The 27,108-nt window shown below is 45.7% G+C and overlaps 2 protein-coding genes across 4 annotated transcripts in view; one reads left to right on the top strand and one right to left on the bottom strand.

The window, feature by feature from the left end:
- The window catches only part of RCBTB1 (RCC1 and BTB domain containing protein 1), a 120,514-nt gene that overhangs the window by 78,991 nt on the left and 14,415 nt on the right, over positions 1-27,108 (top strand). For 2 of the 3 annotated variants that reach the window (XM_063115893.1, XM_063115894.1), the window contains exon 13: positions 11,373-11,522. In XM_063115893.1, the coding sequence (XP_062971963.1) occupies positions 11,373-11,513 (141 nt within the window). In that variant the 3' untranslated portion in view covers positions 11,514-11,522. Of the gene's footprint in view, positions 1-11,372; positions 11,876-27,108 lie in introns of those variants that run through there. The other variant, XM_063115892.1, reaches the window with a different exon arrangement.
- The window catches only part of PHF11 (PHD finger protein 11), a 57,574-nt gene continuing 43,338 nt past the window's right edge, over positions 12,873-27,108 (bottom strand). Inside the window, exons 9-13 of the mRNA XM_063115897.1 lie at positions 26,406-26,472; positions 17,462-17,584; positions 15,112-15,183; positions 13,632-13,818; positions 12,873-13,538 (exon numbers count right to left, since the gene is read on the bottom strand). Coding sequence (XP_062971967.1) covers positions 13,679-13,818; positions 15,112-15,183; positions 17,462-17,584; positions 26,406-26,472 — 402 coding nt within the window. The 3' untranslated portion in view covers positions 12,873-13,538; positions 13,632-13,678. The remainder of the gene's footprint in view (positions 13,539-13,631; positions 13,819-15,111; positions 15,184-17,461; positions 17,585-26,405; positions 26,473-27,108) is intronic.

The following is a 27,108-nucleotide window of genomic DNA, read 5'->3' as shown; positions in this document are numbered from 1 at the left end:
ATCGTCTCGGATCAGGGCTCTCAGTTCACAGCACGGTTTTGGAAAAGCCTGCTCCAGCTCTTGGACATCACAGCCCACATGTCATCCGCATATCACCCGCAAACAGATGGCCAGACGGAGCGCACCAATGGGACATTGGAGCAGTACCTGCGGTGCTATACCAACTACCAGCAGGATGATTGGGCCGAGTTGCTCCCCTTGGCGGAATTCGCGTATAACAACTCGGTCCATGCCTCGACCCAGCAGACCCCCTTTTTTGCTACGGGGGGTATCATCCTTGTTGTTTTCTGGCAGTAGTCTCCTCCTCTGCGGTTCCTGCAGCTGACCAGTGGCTGAGGGAGTTACAGGCTGCTCGCTCCTTGCTGCAAGAGCAACTGGAAGTGGCTAAGGAGGCATACAAGGCGGGGGCAGACCGGAAGAGGCAGGAAGGGCCTCCGTTGAAGGTGGGGGATCAGGTCTGGTTGTCCACGCGGAATCTACCCCTCCGACGGCCATGTCGGAAGTTGGACGCCCGCTTTCTGGGTCCTTACCTGATCACGGCTCAGGTCAACCCTGTCGCTTTCCGGTTTCAGCTTCCACGGACATTGCGGATCCATCCTGTCTTCCACCGGTCCTTGTTGGTTCCGGCCACTGGGGTGCGACCGGACGCTGGGACAGGTCCTCCTCCTGCGCCAGTAATGGTGGATGGGGAGGAGGAGTTCGAGGTGGCTCAGGTCTTGGATTCACGGCGCCATCAAGGCCGGCTTCAGTACCTCATCGACTGGTTGGGTTATGGGCCGGAAGAGCGTTCATGGGAACCCGCTTCTGAGGTGCATGCTCCTCTCCTGGTTCGCAACTTTCACCGCCGTTATCCCCAGAAGCCAGGGCCTCCAGGGTGAGGGGACGGGGATAATGGAGGGGGGAATAATGTCATGCCCTGCTTGGACGCAGAGTCAGAAGATGAGGAGTTGGAAGAAGCAGGGCCCAGCACCAGCCCAGGAGGTGTGGAGTCGGGTTGGGCGGAGACTCCTGCGAAGGTACAGGGGGAAAGGCTGGGCACAAGCGTGCAGGCTGGGACCTCTGCCAGCTCAGAGGGCTCAGAGCCAGCAGAGACCGCTGAGAATTGGCAGGGCTCAGAGAACGAAACAAACAAACCTGGCTTCAGTCAGTTGCGGGCTGAAAAGGAAACCAGGCGGTGGTCACGCCGCCTTTACCAAAAATGCCAGGCAATTAAGGAACAGTTGAAGGACCGTGACTCAGCACTCTGACTCAGCTTAAATACGCAGCTGTTGATCCCGTTAGCTTTGTCAGAGATTAACTGAGCTTTCTGGCGAAAGCCTCGGTTCCTGCATCTCGTGACTTCGTGCCTTGCTCCCTGACTCCTGGTTCCTGATTCCGGCATTGACTCCTGGACCCCGTGACCACGCCTTGCTTCTCTGATCTCCTGTTTGACCACGGACTGGTTTGTGACTACGCTTGCCTGTTATTGCCCCCTGGACTTTTGGACGGTTATTTGGACTTTGCTGAATGCTGGCTGCGCTGACTCTGGACTGGACTCTCGACTACCTGCTTTGCCAACTCCCTAGACTTCGGACCGGACATTGACTACTCTGTAAGCCCCATCCTCGGCTGTTGCCTTGCTCAAGCCTCTGACTTTCCCTTCCCCATCTGCTTGTGTTCTATAAATAAAACCGAACTGCTGTTTAGCTTCCAGCGTGGTGGTCGTTTATCTTTGTCAGCCTCTGGCGGCTTTCCCGGACAGAGAGTTCTTTAGGCCTTGAAATATTAGCATTTGCTAAAAATAAGAAACCCTGTAGATGGGCTTGACCCATGAAAGAGCAGTTCCCTCGTAGGTGGTGGCAGTGCTGCGAAGAAGAAATTGCCCGTGTGGAGCTGAGCACCCCAATGCAGCCTGTCCTCTCACCTGCTGTACGCGCACGATACACCATTTGAGCTGCAAGACGTGATCCCTTAGGCATAGTTGCACTGTACTTTGAGGTCAAAGGCGCAGATTTAGGTGGAGCTCACAGGCAATACCGGATGGTACTTTTATGTCCAGAATTAGGTGGAGCAGGGCAGACAGTGCAGGGCAGACAGTGTGGTGCCTATGGGCATCAGTGTGTCCCTGGACACCTTTCTTGGCATCTTCTGAGGTCACCCACCTCCCCTCACTTTTTATTTTTTTAAAAATGTAACACATTTCCTTGCCAGCTGCTGAGATCACTTCAGAGTGAAGGCCTCCAGCTGCTGCCCTCTTCATCTTCCATGAGTGCCTCTGGGCCATGCATGGGGCTGAAAGGCATTCTTATGGAATGAAGGCAGAGGGTGGCTGCAAACTGACACTGTCCCCTGCAGTGTGCCCAGCCACAAGAAAAAGAGTAGACAGAAAAAAGGGAATCCTGTCAGGGAGGGCAAGGGTGGGGAAAGTGGGTGGGGTCAGGGGAAGGCCACAGAAAGCCAGCTGGGAAGCTACTGGGTGAGGCGAGATCAGCAGGAAGCCAGTGGAGAGAGAGGAGCAGGAAGCCAGATGGTAGCAACTGGGGAGATTGGGGAAAGTGACGTGCTTGTATGTCTGGAGATGGTGTGTGGGGGTGTGGTTTAGAGGGATTGTGAAAAGTGTGTGTTTTCATGTGCTTGCAGTAAGGAGAAGTGAGGGACGTGTGTATGTGCAATGTATTATGTATTATGATGGATACATAAGCTGTGTGTGTGACAGCACGTGTGCCTGTGGTGGTGAGCAAAAGAGTGCGTGCATAGAAGGTCATTCAGGGTGAGAGCAAAGGAGATGGCAACATAATGAGCAGCAGGGTGGCAGGAGAGTTTGCCTTCTATGAAATAGATTTCTGTTGGTCCTGAAAACTGGGTTCAGGGGTGGTATTTGAAGTGTTGGGGCTCACCCTCCACCTCTGCCATGTACTCAGTCTTTTGGGTAGGTGACTTGTTCTTTGCGACTAGCCACACCTCCCAGGACAGCCATTTTTGTGCTTTGTATTGGATTGTATTTTGTGCAAGAAGACATACTTTGGCTCTTGGAGACACACAAAGGCACCATTCTTTGTTGGCTTACTACCGGGAGATGTTGGAGATAGTGATGTAAAATAACAATACAGGACGCCTTGCAGCCCTATGATTTATTTTCTAGTGGTGAAAGCAATGCTAGTAGCCAGGGAGCATTAATGGGCTGCCCTGAAAGAGGCAGTAGGCAGCTCCGGGAGGTGGGTGCCTGGCAATGCAATACCCTGTAAAGGGGGAGCGGTGTGTGGCGGAGGTGGCAAGTAGCAGCCAAAACGTCACGTAACTGCAGAGTCACCCCAGCTGGGTGGCTGCCTGCCAGTGCCCCTGGTGAGGGGGCACTGCAGGCGGAGGAGGCAGCAGCAGAACCTTACCGCCTCTGCAGCACCACCGCAGTTGACTGATTCTACCAGGCAGGATGTTTGAATGAGCTGACCAGCCGCCCTGCTTGACATCAGGAGCCAGGAAGGCAGGATGTGGGTGGGGCCTCCTTCACACCCAGGTCACATGGTAGTGGCCCTCAAGCTGTTGGGTACCAGGAAACCTTATGTATGTTGGCAGTGGGGAACATGGGGGCGGGGCAGGGGTGCAACCCTGAAACAAAGGCCACTGCGACACCCACACAAGGGGACATGCTGTGTTGCTGGAGGAGCTAAAGGAGGCCCATGGAAGGAGGTTGGTGCCACCACCCACACAACACTAACGTACGTAATGAATTATTTTAAAAATTATGGAGAAGAATGTGAAAAACAGAAAGATTGAGTAAGAACTGGATACCAAGTAGTCATCACTTTCCAAATATGCTGAGGTAATCTGCCTGCCTCCCAATCAGAAAATGGCTCACAAAATTAAAAAAGGGACTACTTTAAGCAATGATGATCTAAATTTATTGAATCAGTTGAATCATTTCAGATTTAATAACGTGGAATTTTTAGTAAGACACACTCAATAGAATTTTAATGAGAAAGCTAATCAAATAAAAAAGGAGTATTCAATGGTGATCTAAATTCATTTACTGGAAAGGTTGCAGCACTACAAAATCTGTTAATGCGACAATATCAAAAAGGCAAACCTGAAAACATGATTTTAAAGATAAAGCTACTGGAAAAATAAAATACCTTGGAAATTTAATTGAAATGGTGATCTAACTAAGAGTTTAGGGAGAAAAACGGTAAAGGGGCTTGTTGAATTGCATCGGCAAACTAAGAATGGGAAGATAGAGAGCTGTAAAAATAAACCCAGACACATGCACACACTAGGGAGAAAAAAACTGCATGAAAACTTGATTATTTAATTTCTTGTTCCTAACTAGAGGAGGGGAAAACGGATTTACTAAATAATTAGATGCTCAAACAAACACAACACACAGAGATGCAAGTTTTAAGTTTGTTTGTGGTTTGCACAATCACCACAGGCTACCATGGTTTATTTAAGCCAGAGTAGCACCTGGCGAGGGTGGATGCACCCGACAACAGGCCATGGCTACTGGGGGGTTTGTTAATCACCCCAGTTCAGACGTCATGACAATCTGCATCCGGCAAGAGTAATTAGCCAGCATGCACCCAACATGTATGGGGGAAGTGGGGGTTAGCAAACCACCATGGCTTATTGACTACCCTTGTGTCGTGTGAACTGGGCCAGTGCGGGGAGAGGGCTTTAGAGATTATTTATTTGTAAAGTACGACAGTTTTTCTGCAAAATTCTGAACTTAAAATTCACTGGTTTTTCATTTTCCCCCATAGAATAAAAACTTGCAATATGTGTTTGCTCTATGTCATAGTTTTTACTCTATAATTTGTTGAATATATAATGAACAGCATCTTCACTTCAGAGCCATCTATAATTCAAAGAGAATGTAAAAATTAAAACCTGGAAATCTGGATGGGAGAGAATTTTGCTTAGTTTGCATCTTTCCTTCTGTACTTGTACTTCTCAGAATTTTGAAGTACAGTTTTTCAAACAAAAAATGCATACAACAAATGTGTGCATTAGTGGAAAGTCCACACAAAAATGCATATGAATTTTCCTGCAGACTTTTTCTTTAAAAGATGCAAATGGATGCAGAAATGGAAAGTCAGGTTGCTTACCTGTAACTGTAATTCTTCGCGTGGTCGTCCGTGCATCACACATCAGGGCTCTGTGCCTGCATGGAGCTGGACTTTGGGAACTTTCTATAGCTGTGAGTGCTTTTATGGAGGGAACCAGTGATGCTACCCCCTTTTGGTCCGCCTTTATTTCTCTTCTTAAATCAAAGGATCCCAGCTGTGGGGTGGGTCATCAGAATGCTGCACCCTGACTCTGTGACTCACTGACCCTCACAGCAGCCAGCATTGACCACGGTACCCTACCTCTGGTACTCTGAAGAGCCACTCCAGTTTATGGAAGAGGAAGAACCTTAATTAACAATAAGTAAGGTTATGCAGTTACAAAGCTTATGGTTTCATCCATTTCAATGTTTGTTTGTTTCATACGATTTTATTGGCAATCCTGCCTATGCTACCCCCCAAAAAACTACACTGTCTCCTCCCAATCACTCTGTTCCCAAAATAATAAAAGCCGTTGTTCCAACACTCTCTCTAGACCCTTCAGACAAAACAACTTCAGCAGCCCCTCATTCACTCACTCTCACACACAATTCCACTACTTCTCATAACTCCTCGCCCTCACTACTAACCATCAATCCAGACCTTTGAACCACTAGCCAATCAGCATTCATTTCAGATTCTCTCTGCTCTCTCCCACTAGATTTAACTGCTTACAAACCTTGTATTTGCAGTCCACACAGCACTTACATCTTAAAGGGCAACTATCATTTAAACATCATAATATACTTACATTATATACATTGGCAACAAGATTGTAAGCCTATGCGGCAGGGCCTTGCTATTTACTGTTTTACTCTGTACAGCACCATGTACATTGATGGTGCTATATAAATAAATAATAATAATAATAACAACAACAACAACAAACAGTAAAACATCACAGAACCCCCACCATCTACTGCGCATGCTCTAGTGGGTTCCTGCTGAGTCCAAAGGATCAGTCATCTCTGGCTTGGACGTTGAGACAGTAGCGTTGCACAAATGGGGAGGGAGTAGCTCATGTGGCAGCTTTGCATAGATCCGGTAGGCGGATACCTCTTCCAAACGCCACTGAGATCACTTGGTAGAGTGAGCCCTGACTTGGGTCCATACCGGTAGTCGGGATAGTTCGTAAGCCAGTTTGATGGTCTGGACAATCCATGATGCCAATCTCTGGGAGGAAACTCGTGAGCCTTTGGCTTTGCCTCCAGAGCAAATGAAGAGTCGGATAGAGGCACAAAAGGATTCGGTTTGGGCTTTATAGAAAGACAAGGCTCAGCATATATGTAGTGTGTGCAGCGTCAATTCCAGAATCAATGTTGAGCAAGCAAAGAAGGTGGAGGTACTATGTCCTGCTCAAGTTAAAAATCAGAGACTACTTCAGGGAGAAAGGTGACATCAGGGTGAAGGATGACCTTGTCCCTGGGGAATCGGAGGTGTGGTGGGTTCACCCTGAGTCCCGTTAACTCGCCCACCCTTCTCGCCAAAGTAATTGCTACTAGGAACACAACTTTGAAGGACTGCAGTCTTAGGTCCATCTTAACCATTGGTTCAAAGTGGGGCTTTGTGAGCACGCATAAGACTCTGGATAGGCTCTATACCGGTATCAGAGTCTTGGTAAATCCCACTCTAGTCTTCAAGCCTTTCAGGAAACGTTTGATGAGGGTATGTGAAGGATATGGGTGGATCGGTAATGGGATCTGTGTGGGCCATGATAGCTGCGAGGTATCCTCACATAGACGATGGCTTGATGTCCCATTGGTGGAGGTGATAGAGGAAATTCAGAAGATTCAAGACAGCTGTGGTTGGGATCAAATCCATGCTCGCTAGCAAAGGAATCATAGAATCATAGAATAGCAGAGTTGGAAGGGGCCTACAAGGCCATCGAGTCCAACCCCCTACTCAATGCAGGAATCCACCTTAAAGCATCCCTGACAGATGGTTGTCCAGCTGCCTCTTGAAGGCCTCTAGTGTGGGAGAGCCCACAACCTCCCTAGGTAACTACAATATACTAAGTACATTGTTGGTGCTATATAAATAAATAAATCAATAAATAAAAATAACGGATTCCATTGTCGTACTGCTCTAACAGTCAGGAAGTTTTTCCTGATGACCAGCTGGAATCTGGCTTCCTTTAACTTGAGCCTGTTATTCCGTGTCCTGCACTCTGGGAGGATTGAGAAGAGATCCTGGCCCTCCTCTGTGTGACAACCTTTTAAGTATTTGAAGAGTGCTATCATGTCTCCCCTCCATCTTCTCTTCTCCAGGCTAAACATGCCCAGTTCTTTCAGTCTCTCTTCATAGGGCTTTGTTTCTAGACCCCTGATCATCCTGGTTGCCCTCCTCTGAACATGCTCCAGCTTGACTGTGTCCTTCTTGTATTGTGGAGCCCAGAACTGGATGCAATACTCTAGATGAGGCCTAACCAGGGCCGAATAGAGAGGAACCAGTACCTCACGTGATTTGGAAGCTATACTTCTATTAATGCAGCCCAAAATAACATTGGCCATTCTTGCAGCTATATTGCACTGTTGGCTCCTATTCAGCTTGCAATCTACAACAATTCCAAGATCCTTCTCGTTTGTAGTATTGCTGAGCCAAGTATCCCCCATCTTGTAACTGTGCCTTTGGTTTCTATTTCCTAAATGTAGAACTTGGCATTTATCCCTATTAAATTTCATTCTGTTCTTTTCAGCCCAGCACTCCAGCCTATCAAGATCACTTTGAAGTTTGTCTCAGTCTTCCAGGGTATTAGCTATCCCACCCAATTTGGTGTCGTCTGCAAATTTGATCAGCGTTCCCTGCACCTCCTCATCCAAATCATTAATAAAAATGTTGAAGAGCGCTGGACCCAGGATTGAGCCCTGCGGTACCCCACTCGTTGCCTCTCCCCAGTTAGAGAAGGTTCCATTGATAAGTACTCTTTGAGTCTGATTCTGTAGCCAACTGTGAATCCACCTGATAGTTGTTCCATCTCGCCCACTTTTAGCTATTTTGTTAAAGCTAGTCCTCTTGCTAGTGTAACATCTCCTCGTGGACAGTTTTCTTGATTCAGGATGCTCTCTTCCAGGAAATATGAAAGTAAGCATCTCTGAGGTCTATTGTCGTGAACCAGTCCTGTTTCGTCAAGAGGGGTATGAGAGAGTGACCATTCTGAACTTCTTTGATGTGATAAAGAAGTTGATGTCTCTGAGATTGAGGATCGGATTGAGTCCCCCATCCTTTTTTGGGACTGTGAAATAATGGGAATAGAAGCTTTCACAGGCTTCTGACTCAGAGTTTTCTGATGACTTCCTTTAGTAGAAGAGTTTGTATTTCTTCCAACAGTGTCGGGGAAGGCGTAGTTGGTTGTATTCCCGAAAAAGAGGGGGGGCTGTTGAATTCGATCTGATAACCAGTTGCAGTGGCCTTCAGGACCCAGACGTCTGTAGTGATTAGTTTCCCAGTTGTGACTAGCTGAGTGAGGGTTTTGAAGGTGGGAACGAGAGTAGTCAAAGTCACTGTTTCGCCAAAGTCTTGGAGCTTGCAGGTAGGTTGTGCTTTTGATTGCCCATAGGACTGTCATCGGTGTTGCAGCTGGTACTGATGATGTGGATGGTCTGTTTGCTAGTGTTGTGGGGGCTAGAAGCCTGGTTGTCTATCCTATCGCCATTGTCTAGCGGATGGTTGGGGTTGAGCAAGGCCCATTTTCTTAGCTGTGGTTCTCGCTTTTTGGACATGGTCCATGATCTCATCGGTTTTAGAGTGGAATAAGCCAGTGTCATCAAATGGCAGGTCCTCTATATGGGATTGAGATTCTTGTGAGAGTCCCGTGGAGCACAGCCAACCATGGTGTCTTAGAGCTATTGTGGCTACCATGGTTTTGGTACCATAGCTTCGATGCTTTGGCCTGGAAAACTTGAGCCAGCTCTCATTGTTCATCTGGGAGGCAGTCGCAGAGTGAACCCATTTTCTCCCACAAGTTGAGCTGGTAGCGGGTCATGATTGCTTGGTAATTAGCAACCCGTAGGCTGAGGGAGGCTTAATTGTAGATCTGTTGGCCCATGAGGTCCAGCCGTTGCCTTTCTTTATTAACTGGTGAGGAATGGACTCTCTGTGATCTGCCTTGAGAGGATTTGACTATCACCGAATCAGATGGTGGATGTGTAAAACGGAAATCGATGTCATTCTTCTGTACTTGGTACATACTTTCTAGGTGTTTGGAGGTAGGGTTTATGGAAGGAGGTGTTTTCTATGATTACTGTACAGTTTGAACAAGAGCCAGTTGAAATGGGATTGTGATTGAAGATGTGGCTTTGGTCAGGATGGCGTCAAATATGAGGTCCTTAGGGTGAGGCGTTCTATTTGCTGTTGAGTTTCCAGTCCCAGTGCTCTGGCCATTCTCAGGATTTGGTCAGAGAAGCTGCCCATGTCTTCCGATGGGGTTTATGGGTCTTTGGATGAAACAACCCCATCAGGAGATGGTGTAGAGGGAGCTACTGACAATACTGAAACAGCATCTGAGTGATAGTCCTATGGTGCTGAATCCTGCTGGTTGGGAGGATGGGTTCTAACATCTGGTGATTGATGAGGATTCGGAGTCAAAGGCCTTGTTTCCACGGGGGGCATAGTGGTTGATGCTTGCAGAGAAGACCGTTCTGTTGCCTGTTGTTGCAGTAGCGTTGGTAAGCGTCTCGGTAAAGGTGGAAGTCTAAAATCAGACATCAGTCCCAGTCAGGCAGAAATGCTTGAATGTCGATGTCTGTAGGGCTGCATCCCTGGATAGCCATACAAGTAGCTGTAATCAGAGGGATGGTAATAATTCCATTGCTCCCAATCACATCTGTGAAACTGGTAAGAAGAGCACTCAGATTCTCTATCTCACTCTGAATGTGGAGAGCGCGACCTGTCTCAATGAGTGCATTGGTCTTGTCCAGGTGGGATCCCATCTCTTCTCGATGACAAAGAAATGGCCAATGGGGATCAATCCGATGTCCAGGGCAGGGCGAGTCACAGCAGGCAAAGAATCTAATAGTTCCCATTGCTGATATCAAAGGGTACTGGTCTTGTTATTGACATTGACATCCACAGTTCGATGTCTGTAGGAATCGGGAGAGTCGAGCATTGGCAGCGGTGATGGAATCATGGAAGCCCTTTGGGGAGATGGTTTTTCAGGCTCTCAACGCTTCTTTTTCTTTTGAGGCTCAGGCTGTTTTGGCTTTCTGGCCTTTTTGAAAACTTTTTTGCCCGTTGCTGAAAAATTGGGCCGTCCTGTGGTTACAACTGGGGTAGACCGAGAGGGCACTGATGCCGGAGTGCTTAGTGTGATTAAAGTTTCAGCCAAGATTGCAGCTACTGTAGTGGCCCGAGGAGCCCATAGATTTTACATGGGCATCAGTAGTGTGTAGTGCCTTTTCCCAAAGAAGGGAACTGAGTTGATCTGCTCTGTTTTCGGGTTTGTTTGGTGAAGGACATACAGTGATGCAGATTTCAACAATATGTCTCTCACCCAAACAAAGAACACAGAATGACTGGTCATCCATTGGTGGGAGCTTACTCCCACATTTGATGTATTTTCTAAAGGATGCTTTAGCATCCATGCACCCCATGCGCAAGCAATTCAAGATTATCTACCAGAAGACCGAAAGTAAATAAAAACGGAAAAATGGACAGAAAGAATACTAGAATAGAGAGAAGGAATGAAGAAAACAAAAAGAAATGGTAGTTCTCAGCTAAGCTGAAATGTAGAGAGGTCCCTTCAGACGCAGTTGCCACAATGGTGGTTGAAGAAAGACTGAGGGACTTGGTAGGAACCCACTGGAGCATGTGGAGGGTGTGTGGGGAGGTTCCCCCCAAAAGCACTATCTCAGCTATAGAAAGTTCCCGAAGTCCAATATGATGCACAGAGCCCGTGAAGAACAAAACAAACTTAAGGAAGGTCAAATGAGAAACCAAAATTGTCAGTTTCTTCCACCCCTAGTTAGAAAACAATCACTCAGTTGAAGCAAAAACCGTTGCAAACCTATGTTTGTATAAAAATGTAGATGCACCCGCTCAAAGCTGTACATGTGAAGGTAGCTTTCATGACACATCATTGAGAAATTATTCCCATATCGGATGGTTTGTGGCTGGAGCAAAGCGTTACTGTATAATCTAATATGGCTGAAAACTATTAGTACTCATTATGTAACGTTTTAATGCTGTCTTTCAACATTGGTGAGGACTAAAAGCATTTGAGGTTGTTTTTTTTAAAAAAAAAACACACACACACTTGGAACATCAGTAAAGTTAATAAAAATCATTTTGTTTTGTATCTAGGATTTAGAAGAGTTCTGCTTTAAGTTTTGTGTCAATCATTTGACTGAAGTCACCCAAACCGCAGCCTTTTGGCAAATGGATGGTTCCCTGCTAAAGGAATTCATTGCTAAAGCGAGTAAATATGGAGCCTTTAAGAACTGAAAGATGTAGGTGAGTTATGTCACACATGCTGTCTTGCAGTTGTGATTTTAGACAAGCTCCAAATCAAGCAGTTAATTTGCAGGGGCAGGGTGTATAGCTGGATGATTTTACTGCTTTGGACAACTTTATCAGTAGGATAGGACTTTAAATGTCTGCGAAACAATTAAGTGTATTTGATTCTGTATAACTGTAACTTAAAAGAAGACTTGAGGAGCTGATTCAGTTAGTGTTTCATAAGCTAATTGAAATTAAATTATTGCTTCCATACCACTTTGCCCTATTTTGAGGGCTTAAAATTGTTAAAAACTGATAACTGTTGGAAAAACATTTTGCATTGAAATTAAGTGTAACTTCTATATAATAAAAAATGTTTGAAAAATGTATCCATTAAAATGGTGCACAAAGTTATTTTTACACAAGGGAGGGGTGATTTCTCATAGCTAGTGTTTGCTGCTTAGTCCACCTTGTTCTCATACTGCTCAGTTTGTTTTGAGAGACTTGCCCTAGAAAGGGTGGGGTAGAGGTTGTAGTAAGAAGGTAGTAACTTACACACTATTCTTAAATGGAAGCAGGTAGCAATGAAGCAAATAATGAAAAGCCTTAATAAATCTGAACTTGACTCTAGGAGATTGTCTGCCTTCAATGACAGCCGGTTCTTTAAGATTCAAATTCCGTTTTTCTCATTGAAACAGACTGCTTGAATGTCATGGTGCTGCTCTTATCTGTTATTTTAAAAAGTGGTCTTTTCTTCTCACCCCCATTTAGATTCTTAGTCCCAAACTATACATATAGGCTGTGCGCATATATTTTTACTAATGGGCAAATCGCAGCATTTTGTTAGGAATAAACTGAGGGGAAAAGATTGAACTAGCTTCTTGGTCTGCATCAGAGAGCCCACCCAGCTTATTGGCAGAAACATTCATACATCTATGCCATGTGTGTTTTGGCCGTGACTAACACTCGGTGCACCTCAATCTTCACACTGCAGCTAGAGGCTGACATGCATGGAGCTTCCAACCAGACATGGAATGGTGTTGGGTGCGTATGTGGGTTTTGCCACTTCTTTCCTTCCCTCACCCCAAACTTGGTGCTTTCCAGATGCTTTGGACTCCCAATAAGTTCCAGCACGCAGGAGTTACAAGAACTGTAGTCCAAAAGATCAGCAGGGTACCAGGTTGCCTGCTCTTGTTTTAGATGACTGGTTTTGCTGGCCTGATCAGGGCTATCTACTGGTGGCTCAATCCTAAATGGTATCTGCCAACTGGAGCAGGAGGCCTGCAACTCTTCTACTTTAAGGCTTCCCCTTAGGCAGTAATTCTTGGAATTAGTAGATAACGTTTAAATCATGCGTAGTAATCATTCTATTACAAAAACATGTTTTTATTAAAACAATTATTTACAATTCTGTAAACAATTGCAAACAGTTTTAATATTCTTAAAAACACAAAAATGCTAGTTTTAAAGCATGTTTCTCTTACACATTTGCACATGATGACGATCAAACCCTCCTGAGATCTCTGTAAACAGCTAATATCTGGCCTCGTAAGCAGTTACAACTACCTGACCATATTATGGTTTCATTGTGGTTAAAATCCTGTCTGTGTGTCTTGGAGGAGCAACCACTGATTTAAAATGTAAACTGAAAGTAGTTGGCAATTATAAAGCACCACCGTTTGAATGTTTTGCTAGAGGCTCAAATGCAAACTTCTTGAAATAGATTTTAGCAGTTTCTCTCTTAGAAGAGTGTATAATGAATGTCCATGTCCACAGTGACTCTGGAACTGGTTTGTCAATAGCAGCTTCTGCAAATGAAGCCACATATGGAAAATCCATCCAATTCCTTCTCCATTCTGATCTATGCAAAAGGAAATGAGCCATGATCCAGAAAGCAGTTGCTGGGTTATGTTTATGCAGTGCCATCCCAGCCCCCAATGATTACAGAGAAATTTAGCGACATAAAACAGTCCAAAAGCAAATTTGAACTTTAAAATAAAATGGTAAAAGTGTCTTGGCTAGAACAAAAGTGTCTCAAATGTGATAACTAGAAAAGTGTAGACATCACACAAGTGAGGTGTGAAACAAGCAAGCTTGTATATTGCAAAGTTAATTTTATGCAAGAACCAGTTGGGAGAAATCAAGGAACCAGCATTGTGGAAAGGTGGAATTTATTCAGAGATACTGTTAGATGCACTAGCTGCATCCTCAGGGGCAGGAAGGACTACTTCTTTCAAATCTTTCAGAAGCTCAATTTGAGTGTCCAGTCTTTTCCGTGTGTTCAGTAGCTCCTGAATTTTTTCATCTGTCCCTGCATAAATCAAAATTGATCTTTAGTATTTCCAATAATGGAATTTTCATTTGTTTGGTTCTTTAGTATTTAGAGACTTTTTGGTATTTATCCATTTGTAACAGATATACAAAAAAAGAAAGTTTTTTTTTTTTGCTTGAGAATCAAATTGGCCCTGGGCTGGGACAGTAGGAGTCACAATCCAACCTGGGGAGGCACTGCCTAATCTTGGTGAATCCACTGCTGGCATGTGCCCACACACATTCACAGACACAACCCTTTCTCTCACTCTCTATATCCCATTGATGTGTGTTTCCTCTACGCACACACACTGTACCCAGTCCCACGCACATCAGCTGAGGAGTGGGGCATTTCCCCTGCCCAGCGGTGAAAGGGAAAAGGGCTTATCTGCACCCGGGGGAAGATAAGCCCTTGCCCTGCCCTGAAATGTGGGGGAGAGAGCTTACCTCTGATCGGTGCCAGATCAGAAAGAAGCCCCTTTCAGTGCTGAGGCAGGGAAAAGGGGTTGACAGGCTGGGTGGAGAAGAACCCTGACCCCATTAACCAAGGTTCCCTATGCCTGTTCTAGGGCCACACACATTTTTTAAAAAAAAAGTTCAGGGAAATATATATGACTATTCACACCAGAAAAAGGGGGTAAGCAGAGGCATATATTAGGAGAACAATGCAGGAGCTATGGCAGGGATGGGGGAACATGTTGATTTCCTCCAGCAGAAATCTCAGAGACTGCATAGCAGGCGTGGGGTCCTTTTTTTCTGTATCTGCCACCACTTCTCTCCCTTTCATTCATTCTCTCTTACCTCCACTTCACACCTTCACTCCCCATTGAAGTCCGGTCCACAGGCAATTAGGCTTAGGGGAAAAAAGGTCCAAGTCTAATTGCTTTGTGGTGGGAATGATGGAGAGTGCGTGGGTGTGTGGGTTTGACAGCCAGGTCCATTTGCAACCGAAGGGAAATAAGGTACTCATCACACATGTCCTTGCTCCTTACCATCCCCTAAAAACGAGCAAGTTTTCACACACTGTACTTTTAAATATGCCTACTCAAAAGTAAGTCCCACTGAGTTCCTTAGGGCTTATTCCCAGGTCAGTGCCTAGTAGCATGAGGTGAAATGGAAAAGACCCACATTCTTTATAAGATGAAAACACTGGATTCTTTCAGCGCAAAGTGACAGTTTCTGCTTCTGAGAAGCATGGTGCTAAAAACATCTTATTTATTCAATAGTATTAGACTCAAACTAAATTAAAATTAAACTGTAATCTGACAGTTTTCATATTTTGTTTGATACATACCAGAATGAGCAGCTGTAAGTATATTTTCAAAGAGGCCACAGTCAAAAAGTGATATTACTGTTTCTTCATATTCTGGGGGGTAGACAGAACAATGCCTCTTCACCAACACAGATTTTAAAACACACACAAGAATAAACAGAAGTATGGTGTGGTGTTTTTTTTCAATTGCCTACCCTTTTATCAATATCTTCAAATCTGAAGTATCTTAACTCACGTACAGCTTATTTTAGAGGCTTACTCCAAAACTCTTACAAAAGAGACACATAGCAACAGGCTTCTTTCAAAGGTTTATAAATGTCTGTTAAAGACTAATTCTTGACAATATAGGTGTACTTGAAATAGAGACTTAAATCATTCCTGGAAGTTTCGTTGAATACTATTTTTAAGAACATTAACAAACAATCCTGTGATGTAGGTTCTAGGGCTTTCTGTGGAAAAACCCTCTCAAGGTGGCTCGCAGATATAACAAACAATTTAAAACAGAGGCAAAATATCAAAACATAGCATAAAACAACTCAAAACAAGACCAGCAACGTAATATAGAATAACAAGCTGGTTGTTTTAAAATCCACCCAGCATCACTAATAAAAACTGACTGGAACAATCGGTCTTTAACGCCCATTTAAAAACTGCTAAAGAGGAGGCCACACATACATTCCACGAAGAAGGGCCATCACTGGGGAAAATTAGGAGGTGAGGGAGGCTTTGTCAGTACTGTGGTTGTTCCTGGTACCAATGCTAGAGTGACAATTGTCTCAACCATAACGGGCAGATAACTAAGGCACTGAGCTCCGACAGTCAGGAGGCTGAATCTACCTGTTCCTATCAATCCCAACAAGGAGCCTATAGCGAGGGGATTGATAATGGAACAGTAGTGCTTGTGATCCCTCCTATTGTAGGGGAGAAACCATGGATCATCAGGGTGAAGGCACCTCCCACCTCCAAGGGGATCGGAGGCCATAGCGGTAAAGTGATAGTATGGTTGGTACCAACTGCCCCAGCGTAGATCCAATGACAGTGAAAGAAGCCTCCAGAGGAAGCTAATGATGCCTCACAGTATCAAGGAGTGACACTGAGGTGGGAAAGTGGAGGAGGAGTGATATGGAGCAGGCTGCTGGCTCTGCAGGAGGCACAAGAAAGGCAACTTGTCTCAGGTCCTAGACACTTCACGCAACTGCAGCATCTCCAGAATCAGGATTAATGATTGTAGGGGAGGAGTGGAGAAAGAAGCATTAATTGCAGGCAGGTCAGCTTGAGGGTCCAGTGGCCCCAACCGAGACTCCAGAATCGGGGTGCTGATGTGATTAGGGCTGAAATGGTAGGATGTGACAGTTCCCAGTTGGGGCTGACACAATGCTTTTTCTTCTGCTTCTTTGGTTCGGTCACAAGGGCAGTCAATGAAGAATGTTTCAAGTGCAAATTCTTAGCCTTTCTGAGTTTTACAGACCAGACCAGCTTTAAGCCTAAATTAACAGAAAGAAGGGCCTGGGATCGAAGCTGTGTCAACACAGCAAATGGAGCAGACAGAGGCACCAAGCCTGATGCTGGTAATGGGGAAGGCCAAGGCCAGTGCCATACTGGGGGGCAAGTTACTGATGTCAGCAAAGAGGGCTTCCATAAGGGAGCATACCTTCAACGTCAGCAAAGACCCAGAGGGAACTTGCCCCAAACAAATAGCTAAGGAGTCTGTCTGAAGTGAATGATTCTGTGCTACTGAGTCTGTGGCTTCTAGGGCTTGTTCCCACAGCAAGGCACAAAGACTGGCTGTCCCATTTGGTGAAAGGATGGCAGAGAGTGCACAAGTTGATGAGATGTCCCTCACTGAGACAAGGACAGAGGGATTGGCCATTGTTTGGTGGTAATTTCCCGCCACACCTCGGGCACTGTTTAAAGAAGACCTTGGAGGCCATAAGCCCCCAGGCAAATATGACTACATGAAGTAGCAAAAACTAACAGCACGAGGAGGAAGATAACATTTTCTGCACAGCAGTCCAGAAGGCAGCTTAGATCTGAGGAGGAGCTGATAAGATCAGAGAACATCCCAGACACTGCTATTGCTGTGGTAGACAAAAAGGTACTGAGCAGGAAGGGGAGAGCTGCACCTAGGGGCATGCACATTTAGCCTTATAGCCCCCTTCCAACTCTACTATTCTATGATTCTATGACTCCCACCCAAGTCCTAGAAAGTTCCAAATGTTGCTCTGCACAGTCACAGAGCCTCATATGCAATGAGTTGAGACCACGAAGAATGGAAATCCTACCAAGGCATTCTCTGACCCTGACTTGGACCAAAAGGTGCAAATCAGCAGCTATTCTAATTCAATTGTGAATTTCAAACACTTGACAGTACCTGCTTCTGAAGTGCTGTCATCCATCAGCTTTTCCTGTGCCAGGTGAAGAGTGTCTAACATTTCCTCAAAGATTTCATCAAGAAGCCCAGCCTGCTTACACTTCCTTAAAAAGTCGGTCCGTACTGTTGAGAGAACAATATGCCCTTTTATTCATACCATTTCCTAGCTCAGTTCCTATTGCCATTGTGAAGCTCTTTCCTGTAACAACAATTTGTTTGCAAGGTAAATACTTGAAAGCTCAATGTCGCACATTGCTCTTTCTTCTTACATCCTTCTTAAAGTTAGGAAGACAACGCAAAGGGAACCCCCATCCCAGCGTCTTTCTCTGTTCTGCTTTTTGCCATTCGCCAGAGGGCAACGACTCAACACAAAAACTTCTGAATTTCTGTAAGGGCTTAGTTTTATTCTCCTCACCAATGGGGCACAACCCTCAAAAAAGGCAAATGAACAAAACTGAAAGTTTTTTGTTTGTTTTATAACTAGAATGCATCTTACTTCAAGGACAAGAAGATCACACCTTCGTTTTGTGATTGTTATAGTATTTATGACAAAGTAAACCCTGAAAAGTTAACGCTATTCAAACTAAGAAAAAAGACTGTCTGCTTTATTGTAGTATTATTTTTTTAATCTATATTCTTAAATAAATTTTCAAACCAGAAAAAAACAATACAAATAAACCAGTACATCCAGAATATCTAGTTTTCACAGTTCACATAGTCGCTAATTATAATTCTCATATAAAAATCATAATATACATGTGAAAGGATGAAAGCTTCAAAATGAATGTTGTGTATTTGGTGGTATATTAGCATATGAGTGTTTTTGTTTTTACACCTCTACCTATAAAGCGGAAAGTATGTGTGTGGAATGTATATCCGGAAATGTTTACCCACTTCCAGATGAGTTGGAAACTTGAAATTTGGCACGCTGGTAGGTCTCACTATACAATGTACCAGAAAAAATCTAACAACACAAAATTTTGGGTTTTAAGTATTTTTTAAAGAATTTAATAAAAAACCTAGGCTTATGCTTACAACTCCCAGCATGCCTTGGGAGGGAGGCCAGACTTACCGGCCTTTAGCGGCCATTGCGAGTGCATGGGTACTGCATGGGTGCTGCATGCTGCTGCATGCACTGACATGTACAGTGGCTGATTTTAAATAAAGCATGTGTTAGTAAGCCTGTTCACTATGTGCAAACCAGGTCACTATTTCTCAATCCCAACTCACTAATTGTCTTTGTTCTCCTTCTACCTGACTTTCTCCAACTACCACTAAACCTACCCACCATTCCATTCTAGCCTCAGCTATCAGTCATTCCTCCATTCACTCTTCTGTATGAATGGTATAGTCAGGCTTTTACATAAAAATAATAAACTTTATTCAGTTTGTCGTGGAATGTTGTGGTTTAGTTCTTCTTCGTGGTCTCTGTGCATCACACATATGGGCTCTGTGCCTACGCGAGGCCAGGTTCGGAAACTTCTATAGCTGAAATCTTTTTAGGCGGGAACCCCTCCCCCACCGTCCACTGAGCATGCTCAGGGGTTCCCGCCTAACTCCCCAGTTCTCTTCAACCGCCTGTAGGGTCAACAGTGTTTGGAGACTTCTAGTGATTGGTATCATTTACCTTAGCTGAATAATACTATTTTCAACCTTTTTCTTAATTCTACAGTTTTTCTACCTTTTTCTATATAGTATAGTTTAAAATAAATAAATAAAAATTATTACTTGTTCGTTACCTCAGCCTTGGTGCCTATGGCACACCAAGGCCTCTTCAAAAAGTGCTCCGGCTGCGGGCAGAAAATATCTCAGACGGACGGACATTCCCTGTGTTTGCTGTGTTTGGGGGAGATGCATGTCGTTGAATCCTGCTGTTTTTGCCTAAACTTCTCAAGGCAAGCCAGGAAAAACCGATCAGATCGCCTTCGGGTGCTACTCTGGGAAAAGGCGTTGGAGGCAGTGGAGAAACCGAGTACGTCTCGACGCTCCAAATCTCCTACTACAATGGAGCCTATGCCCCAACCTCCTCCCGCGCAGAGTGATGCCTTATTGGTTCCCCCCTCCTCCTCCTCCTCTCACTCCGCTTCGTCAAAAGCAACCAGAAAAATCTCTAAGAGAGCGAGAGAGCATGTTGGGTCCGAAGAACCCCAAAAGAAGAAAAGCAAACTAAGATCAAAGGCTGGGAAGAAAAAAATCGGCAAAGTCAAACCCATCGATACCGAAAATTCCAGTACCGATGACTTCGATACCGAAGCATCCCACGGCACCGAAGAGCCCGATATCAAGGCTTTCCTTACAGAAAACGCCTCCAATATTGGCAAGTTCGATACCGACACTTTCGGTACCGAGAGCCTTCTCGATACCGAGACGGACAACTCCATCTTCACCACCGGCCTTAACGCCGCCACGAACGGAGCAAATACTGGTTTCCCCGGTACCGTCTCCTTTCAATATCATTACAATACCGGCGTAAGGGACAAGCGTAAGGGCATCAATCTCAGAAAGAGAGAATAGAGGTTCCTCGCAAGATCCTACACCGGCAGAAGAGGTTCCTACGTCCCCTCGATACCGTCAAAGCCAGCAATTACCTTTCGATACCAATGGACATCGATACCGACAAGGACATGACTCGCGACCGATGATCGATACCGACACGCATCGGTACCGAGATTTGCCACCTCCCGATACCGACGGCCATCGGTACTGTCCCATATCACCCTATGGATACACCCGGGATCGTTCACCGGCTTCAATTCATTCAAGTCAATACTACGACTACAGGGGCCACCCCCGCACACCAAACAGGAGGCAGGATTGGCAACCCCCACATTATCCTCCCTACTATTACGAGGATTGGAGGCATAGGCGAGAGCAAGACTTTTATTATTACCAGGAACAGTATGCTCCTTACCCGCGCTTTCGCCAACCTCCATCAGAGACAATCTCCCGCCCTCCACCAGCGGAAGATGCTGCCTCTATGCCACCACCGCCGCAGCCCTCGGTACCGAAACCTCCACCGCAGGCTTTACAAACCTTGCCTGCGGCAAGGATGAGGGGAAACACATTAGATGAACCATCCGATGAGGACTACCAATCGGACTCCTCTCAAGAAGCATCACCGGCACAATCCATCCCTTCACCGGATGATTTAGTGGTATCGACAGATGTGATCTCCCCTTCTGAGGACTTGGCACATTTTACGGACCAAGTGCAAAGGATGGCGAGGTCCCTGGGGATCGAAATGTCCCAGCCAATAGAAAAGTGAAACAACCCAGTGTACGACGATCTATACTGTGAGTCATCTACCCCAGCAAATACCCCATATTTGCCTGTGCTATTACGCACAGCACACAACAGTCATGGAAAATGCCCTCCTCTATGCCACCAACGTCGAGGAAACTAGACAACATTTACAAAATTCAGGAGAAAACAGCACCGTTCCTCTTCACCCATCCCAAACCCAATTCAATTATTGTGGAGGCATTCCAAGGACGCACTCAAAGAAAACACAATGCTCCAGTCGACAAAGAAGGACATAGACTGGATGGTATAGGGAGAAGAATATATTCTTCAACGTCTTTGTCACTCCGTGTACACAACTACCAAGCCACTATGGCAAAATATGTCATTTTTGTGGGAAAAGATGGCATCCCTCTCGGGATATCTGCCAGATGATCAGAGAGCGCTGGCAAATGTGTTCTACACGGCGGCCATGAGGCTATCACGCCAATAGCTGAATACAGCGAGACACGCCACTGACTGTGCTTCAAAAGCAATGGTAGCATCCATTGCGTTAAGATGGCATGCGTGGCTTAGCGCCGGAGGCGCTGGCCGAGAACGCAGCAGCAGTTCCAACCAAGGCAACAGCAATTCCAATTTCAAGACCGTCCCACTACGTACCAACCTCAAGGTCAGTACAGGAGACAACAATACCCAGGACATTTCAAGCAAAACAAGAACAAGCCTGATCCGAATCAAAAACGGCGTCTTTGACTGTCATACACCAAACAGCTCAACACCTAAGTTTGGTGACATCCTTGCCCGTTTTTTCCACAATTGGACCGCTATTATAACTGATACATGGGTCCTTAACATCATCTCTCGGGGCTACAAAATAGAATTCTCCACCTCCCCTCCCCTCGGAACCGCAAGGTTCTCACCACCTACAGACGCTCTTTTGCAAGAGACGTCTCTTTTAGAGAAGGGCACCATAGAGCGATTACCAACTTGCGCACTAGGAGGCGGTTTCTACTCCCACTACTTTACGGTTCCGAAACGGGATGGGGGGCTGAGACCTATTTTGGACCTTAGAGAGCTAAATAAGTTCATCACCCCTAAAAAATTCCGGATGAACTCTTTAGCAAGCATCCTACCTTTCCTCTCCCAAGGGGACTGGTTTACTTCTATTGACCTTAAGGATGCATACTTTCATGTATCAATTCATCCTGACAATCGCCAATTCCTCAGGTTCATAGTGGGGGAAGACATTTTCCAATTCAAAGTGCTTCCTTTTGGTCTTTCTACTGCCCTCCGAGTCTTCACAAAGTGTATGGCACCAGTTTGCGCCTTTTTGAGGACTCAAGGGGTAGAGATTTACCCCTACTTGGACGATTGGCTGATAGTGGCTAATTCAGAACAGGAAGCCACCTGTAATACCCACCTCACCATCAATCTCCTCAACGAATTAGGCCTTTGCATCAACAAAGAAAAATCAAATTTTCAACCAACTCAAAAAATTAAATTCCTTGGAGCAATTCTGGACTCAACCCGCTCCAGGGCTTTCCTTCCGGAGGATAGAGCTAACACATTAATTAAGCTTGCACTTAAGCTCTTCCACTCTAAAATCACCTCTGCCTTCCAGGTACAAAGGTTACTGGGCTTCATGGCAGCTACTGTCAGCGTCGTCCCTTGGGCGCGTCTGCACATGAGACCTCTACAGTTGTGGCTTCTGCAGGAGTACGACAATACATTGGACGCTCATCGAGTGAAATTGTCGCTCCCTAGTGGACGGATTTGTCCAATATCACACAGGGCTTAGATTTCAAACCCCCACTGCCATCTCAACATCTAATGACAGACGCGTCCCTATTGGGCTGGGGAGCCCACTGCGGGGACCTAACCATACAAGAGCGCTGGAGTTCCCTCGACAAGAAAAGACACATCAACGTTTTGGAGTTGATGGCTATCCAAAAAGCACTATATGCCTTTCAGCAGACCTTGTCGGGTCATGTAATCCAGATCCATACGGACAACATGGCTGCTGTCTGGCATATAAACAAGCAAGGTGGAACGCGATCTATGGACCTGATCTCCCTCACTCTGGATATTTGGCACTGGGCAATTGCCCACGACATGACTTTGTCTGCCATTCATATCGCAGACCAGGACAATATTCTGGCAGACGACCTCAGCCGCACCTTTGTGGATACAAACGAGTGGCAGATGAAAAACTCGGTTCTAGAGAAGATCTTTCAGGCGTGGGGACAGACTGTAATAGATTTATTTGTGTCACCAGAGAACGCCATCTGCAACCAATACTGCACGTGGGCAGGCCACGAGGCAGCATCTCTAGGAGACGCCTTCGAGAGGACGTGGACAGGACAGCTTCTGTACCTGTTCCCCCCCATCCCACTCCTCTCAAGAGTCATTGTAAAGCTGCACAGCGACAACGCCATCTTAGTAGCGCCTTGGTGGCCAAGGCAGCCGTGGTTCACTCCACTACTCAAACTGTCCTCAGTGGAGATTATCAGACTGCCCCAATGCCACAACCACATATCCAAGGGGAAGGGACTCATCTTCCACCCGGATATCCAGTCCCTAAACCTAACAGCATGGAGGATAAGGCAACGTTAGACAACCAACCGCTGCCTACTGACGTATGGAACATTATCCTAGCAGCTAGGAAACCAGCTACTAGAAGATCATACGCAAAAAAATGGACAGCTTTTTCTGTTTTTGCCCTCAGTAGGAACGAGAACCCGTTTTCAGCACCAATAGCAACAGTGCTTTCCTTTCTTTTCTCTTTATTTAAAAAAGGACTCAAGTTCTCGTCACTTAGAGTTTATTTAGCAGCTATCTCTGCCTCACACCATTGGATTCAGGGCTGTTCGGTCTTCACGCACCCTTTGACAAAACGGTTCATGAAGGGCATGAAAAACACCATCCCACCAGTTCACTCCTTTGTCCCTCAATGGAGCCTCTCCGTGGTGCTCAAGGCACTATCTGCCAAGCCTTTTGAGCCTCTAGCAAGGACTGACTTGCGGTTACTAACTTTCAAGGTGGCATTCCTTGTGGCAGTCACATCTGCTAGGCGTGCATCCGAACTAGCAGCACTTCGCATAGACTCACCATACACGGTATTTCATGCTGACAAGGTGGTCCTTAGACCGGACCCAGCCTTTCTCCCAAAGGTCGTTTCTTCTTTTCACCTTGGGCAGGACATCACGCTCCCAAATTTTTTCCCTTCGCCCACATCCCCTATTGAGTCTGCTCTACATACCCTGGACATGAGACGGGCCCTCGCCTTTTACCAGTCCAGAACTGCTACCCTCCGGAGATCCCAAAAACTTTTTGTTTGTTATGGGGGCAAGCAAAAGGGACTTCAGGCATCTCCGCAGAGAATATCTGCTTGGGTAGTTCAGACTATTAAGCTAGCCTATGAACTCGCTGGCCTCTCGTTGGAGGGCAACGTGCGTTCTCACTCCACGAGAGGAGTGGCCACCTCTACGGCTTTTGAAAAGGGGATTGCTCTACCAGACCTCTGTAAAGCGGCTACCTGGTCGACTCCACTGACTTTTGCCGGCCACTACCGTCTGGACGTCAGAGCGCGTAGAGACTGCGCTTTTGGGCGTGCCATCTTATCGGCAATTCTGTGAGACTCATCTATCACCTGACACCACCCACCTCCGGTAAGTCAGCTTGTTATTCGCCCATATGTGTGATGCACAGAGACCACAAAGAAGAAAGACAGGTTGCTTACCTGTAACTGTAGTTCTTCGAGTGGTCATCTGTGCAGTCACACAGCCCTCCCACCGTCCCCACTATGGTGTCATTATATTTTGATCACCTGGTGGTTCTCCTCAGTGAGACTGTCTAGGCGGTTTCAGGAACTGAGGGGATTAGGCGGGAACCCCTGAGCATGCTCAGTGGACGGTGGGGGAGGGGTTCCCGCCTAAAAAGATTTCAGCTATAGAAGTTTCCGAACCTGGCCCCGCGCAGGCGCAGAGCCCATATGTGTGACTGCACAGATGACCACTCGAAGAACTACAGTTACAGGTAAGCAACCTGTCTTTATGACAAGAAAAAACCCTGCAGCATAAAAAATCAAGTTAAACGGCCTTGCAAAAAAAAAAAAAAAATTCACTTGGCACTGGAAAGCCATTAATGCAGTCGCTAGGCCTGCCTGCCTACCTGCGGGAAAGAAATCCATAAGCAGGGTGACACAACTAAGAAGTTCCACTCTCCAGTTGTCTCCCACCACACCTCAGACGGTGTTCAAAGATTAACATGTTATTCAGGGACCTAGGCTTATGCCTACAATTCCAAGGATGCCTCATTGGGTTGTGGCAGCCATCATCTGGTAGTGGCTGGCTATCTTGGGCCTGAAGGGAGAGCACCCGGAGCCAGCTGCCTTGATCGCTAAGCACCGTTAAAGGAGCAGGAGGAAAGGAGGGCGCAGCTCCTGGCCCAGCAACAACCAAGTTAACCGCTAGCTGGCTGGCCGGCTGGCTCCCTCACGGCCTCACTTCTCTTCCTTTGAGTCTCAGTGGAAGGACACCCTTTGGGCAAACTGGGCACCATGGTGAAAGGCATGGGACTAAGACAGGCACTGCTCAGAGAATGCAGGCCCTAAAGTATGTGCTCTCTAATCCCATCTTCACTATCACCAAAGGACCCTTTAACGTAAGGTGAACTCCTCTTTCACAGTTAAAGGGATTATGGGAACAGACATGGGAATAAACCAAAATACCAAATGCTCATTCTAATAATGCAGTGCAGTTAGATCACATCTGTATTTGGTTGTAGATCAGGCATATAGTTCCTGATCCACTGTGTGATCAAGCAAAGGAGGGTGTTTTCATAGTTGGACTGGGTGAAGAAGTAAAGGTGGGGGACAAAGATGAAAGCTATAAGAAATAATTTCCTCCTCTTTGCCTTATCCTTCTTATCTCCCACCTCCAAATTATTTTCAGGGGACCCCCAGCTCAAGTTATATTTAAAGAACCAGTTCCCTAGATTTGTCTCAACCAGAATGGGACTAAACAGGTAAACAGATCGATGCTTAATAGCTGTGGTTGAAGGACAGGGCATGGATTTAGTCCAAACCCCTTGAGTGTAGTCCATATTTTCTTTTTTTACAAATGAATGACTGTCATTTATTTCTCTCTCCCTGCAGTCTTTGAAAATCTGCTGTAGAAGGGTGGGGGACCCTCCAGAACAGTGGGGGGAAGGTGGGGCAAGAGGCTGCAGAGGAAGGCAAGAATCGGCAAAAATCATATCCCCTCCACCCTTTCTGCCAGCAGGAGTGTTCTGAGCAAAACCAGCAGAATCAATACTCCGGGTCCAGCTTCAGTGTGTTTGGTGTGCAGGTTTCAAGAGGAAAATTTTGACCAGATATCAAAGCATGATTTTACATAATATCCCACAAGAAAACATGTCAAAATTAAGAATGGAAATAGTCTAATTACTAAGAAAGCTGATGGTAACGACAGCCATCTGTGCAGTTCACATAGTTCATTGCACAGAGCTATCATATTTCTTCGATTGTAAGACGCACACTAATTTCAGTACCACCAACAGGAAAAAAAAAACCTAAGACACACCCGTGATTCTAAGACGCACCCCATTTTTAGAGATGTTTATACGGGGAAAAAAGTGTGTCTTAGAATCAAAGAAATAGGGTATGTAAGAGGCTACTAGAAGTCCTAACAACGGTCAGACATACCTTTATATCGGTCATGTTTTCTCCTGAGGACTTGTAGGTTCTCCTCTGCAACTGTTTCCTTATTACTCTGTCAAAAGATTTTTTTTAAAAAAAATTGCGTATATGTATCTTTCGATGTACTAATTGGACTGCTCATATTTTCCAGTTCTACCCCCACCCCGCCACTTCAACCCATTCATTTTTAACAAAATCAACCTCAATTTCTCGAAGTATTCTTTCAAGTGATTTATTTGTATTTATTACATCTGCATTAAGGGCAGGCAACCTGGGGCAGTATCCACCTCTGCTTTTCCTGTTGCACTCATGAGACCCACGGCTTGTGCAATGGGGCTTTTGCACTCCTAAAGATAACCCTGGAAAGAAGTGCAAACATTCATTTTGGGATTGGGAAAGGTCACCGGAGCTCCCTTCTGAGAGCTCTGCTGATGTGCGCCGTTCCAGAAACAATAACTTCTGCTCGTTTTGAGTTATTTTTACAACTGCAAAAGTCCTGTTGCACAAGCAGTGGATCCCACAAGAGAAAGGGCACAATAGGATACTATCCATGGTGCCCTTCAGATGTTTTGGACTACAGCTCCCAAAATCCTTTACCATTGTCCATGCTGGCTGGAGCTAATGGGAGTTATCAATAACATCTGGAAAGCACCCCATGGGAAGGATCCAATGGCTTGTGGTCCTGTGCTTCCTCCAGTAGCAAAGGCAG

The sequence above is a fragment of the Elgaria multicarinata genome, chromosome 2 (assembly GCF_023053635.1).
Source record: "Elgaria multicarinata webbii isolate HBS135686 ecotype San Diego chromosome 2, rElgMul1.1.pri, whole genome shotgun sequence".
In the NCBI taxonomy this organism is placed as follows: Eukaryota; Metazoa; Chordata; class Lepidosauria; order Squamata; family Anguidae; genus Elgaria; species Elgaria multicarinata.
This window is presented reverse-complemented; position numbering and strand designations above follow the sequence as displayed.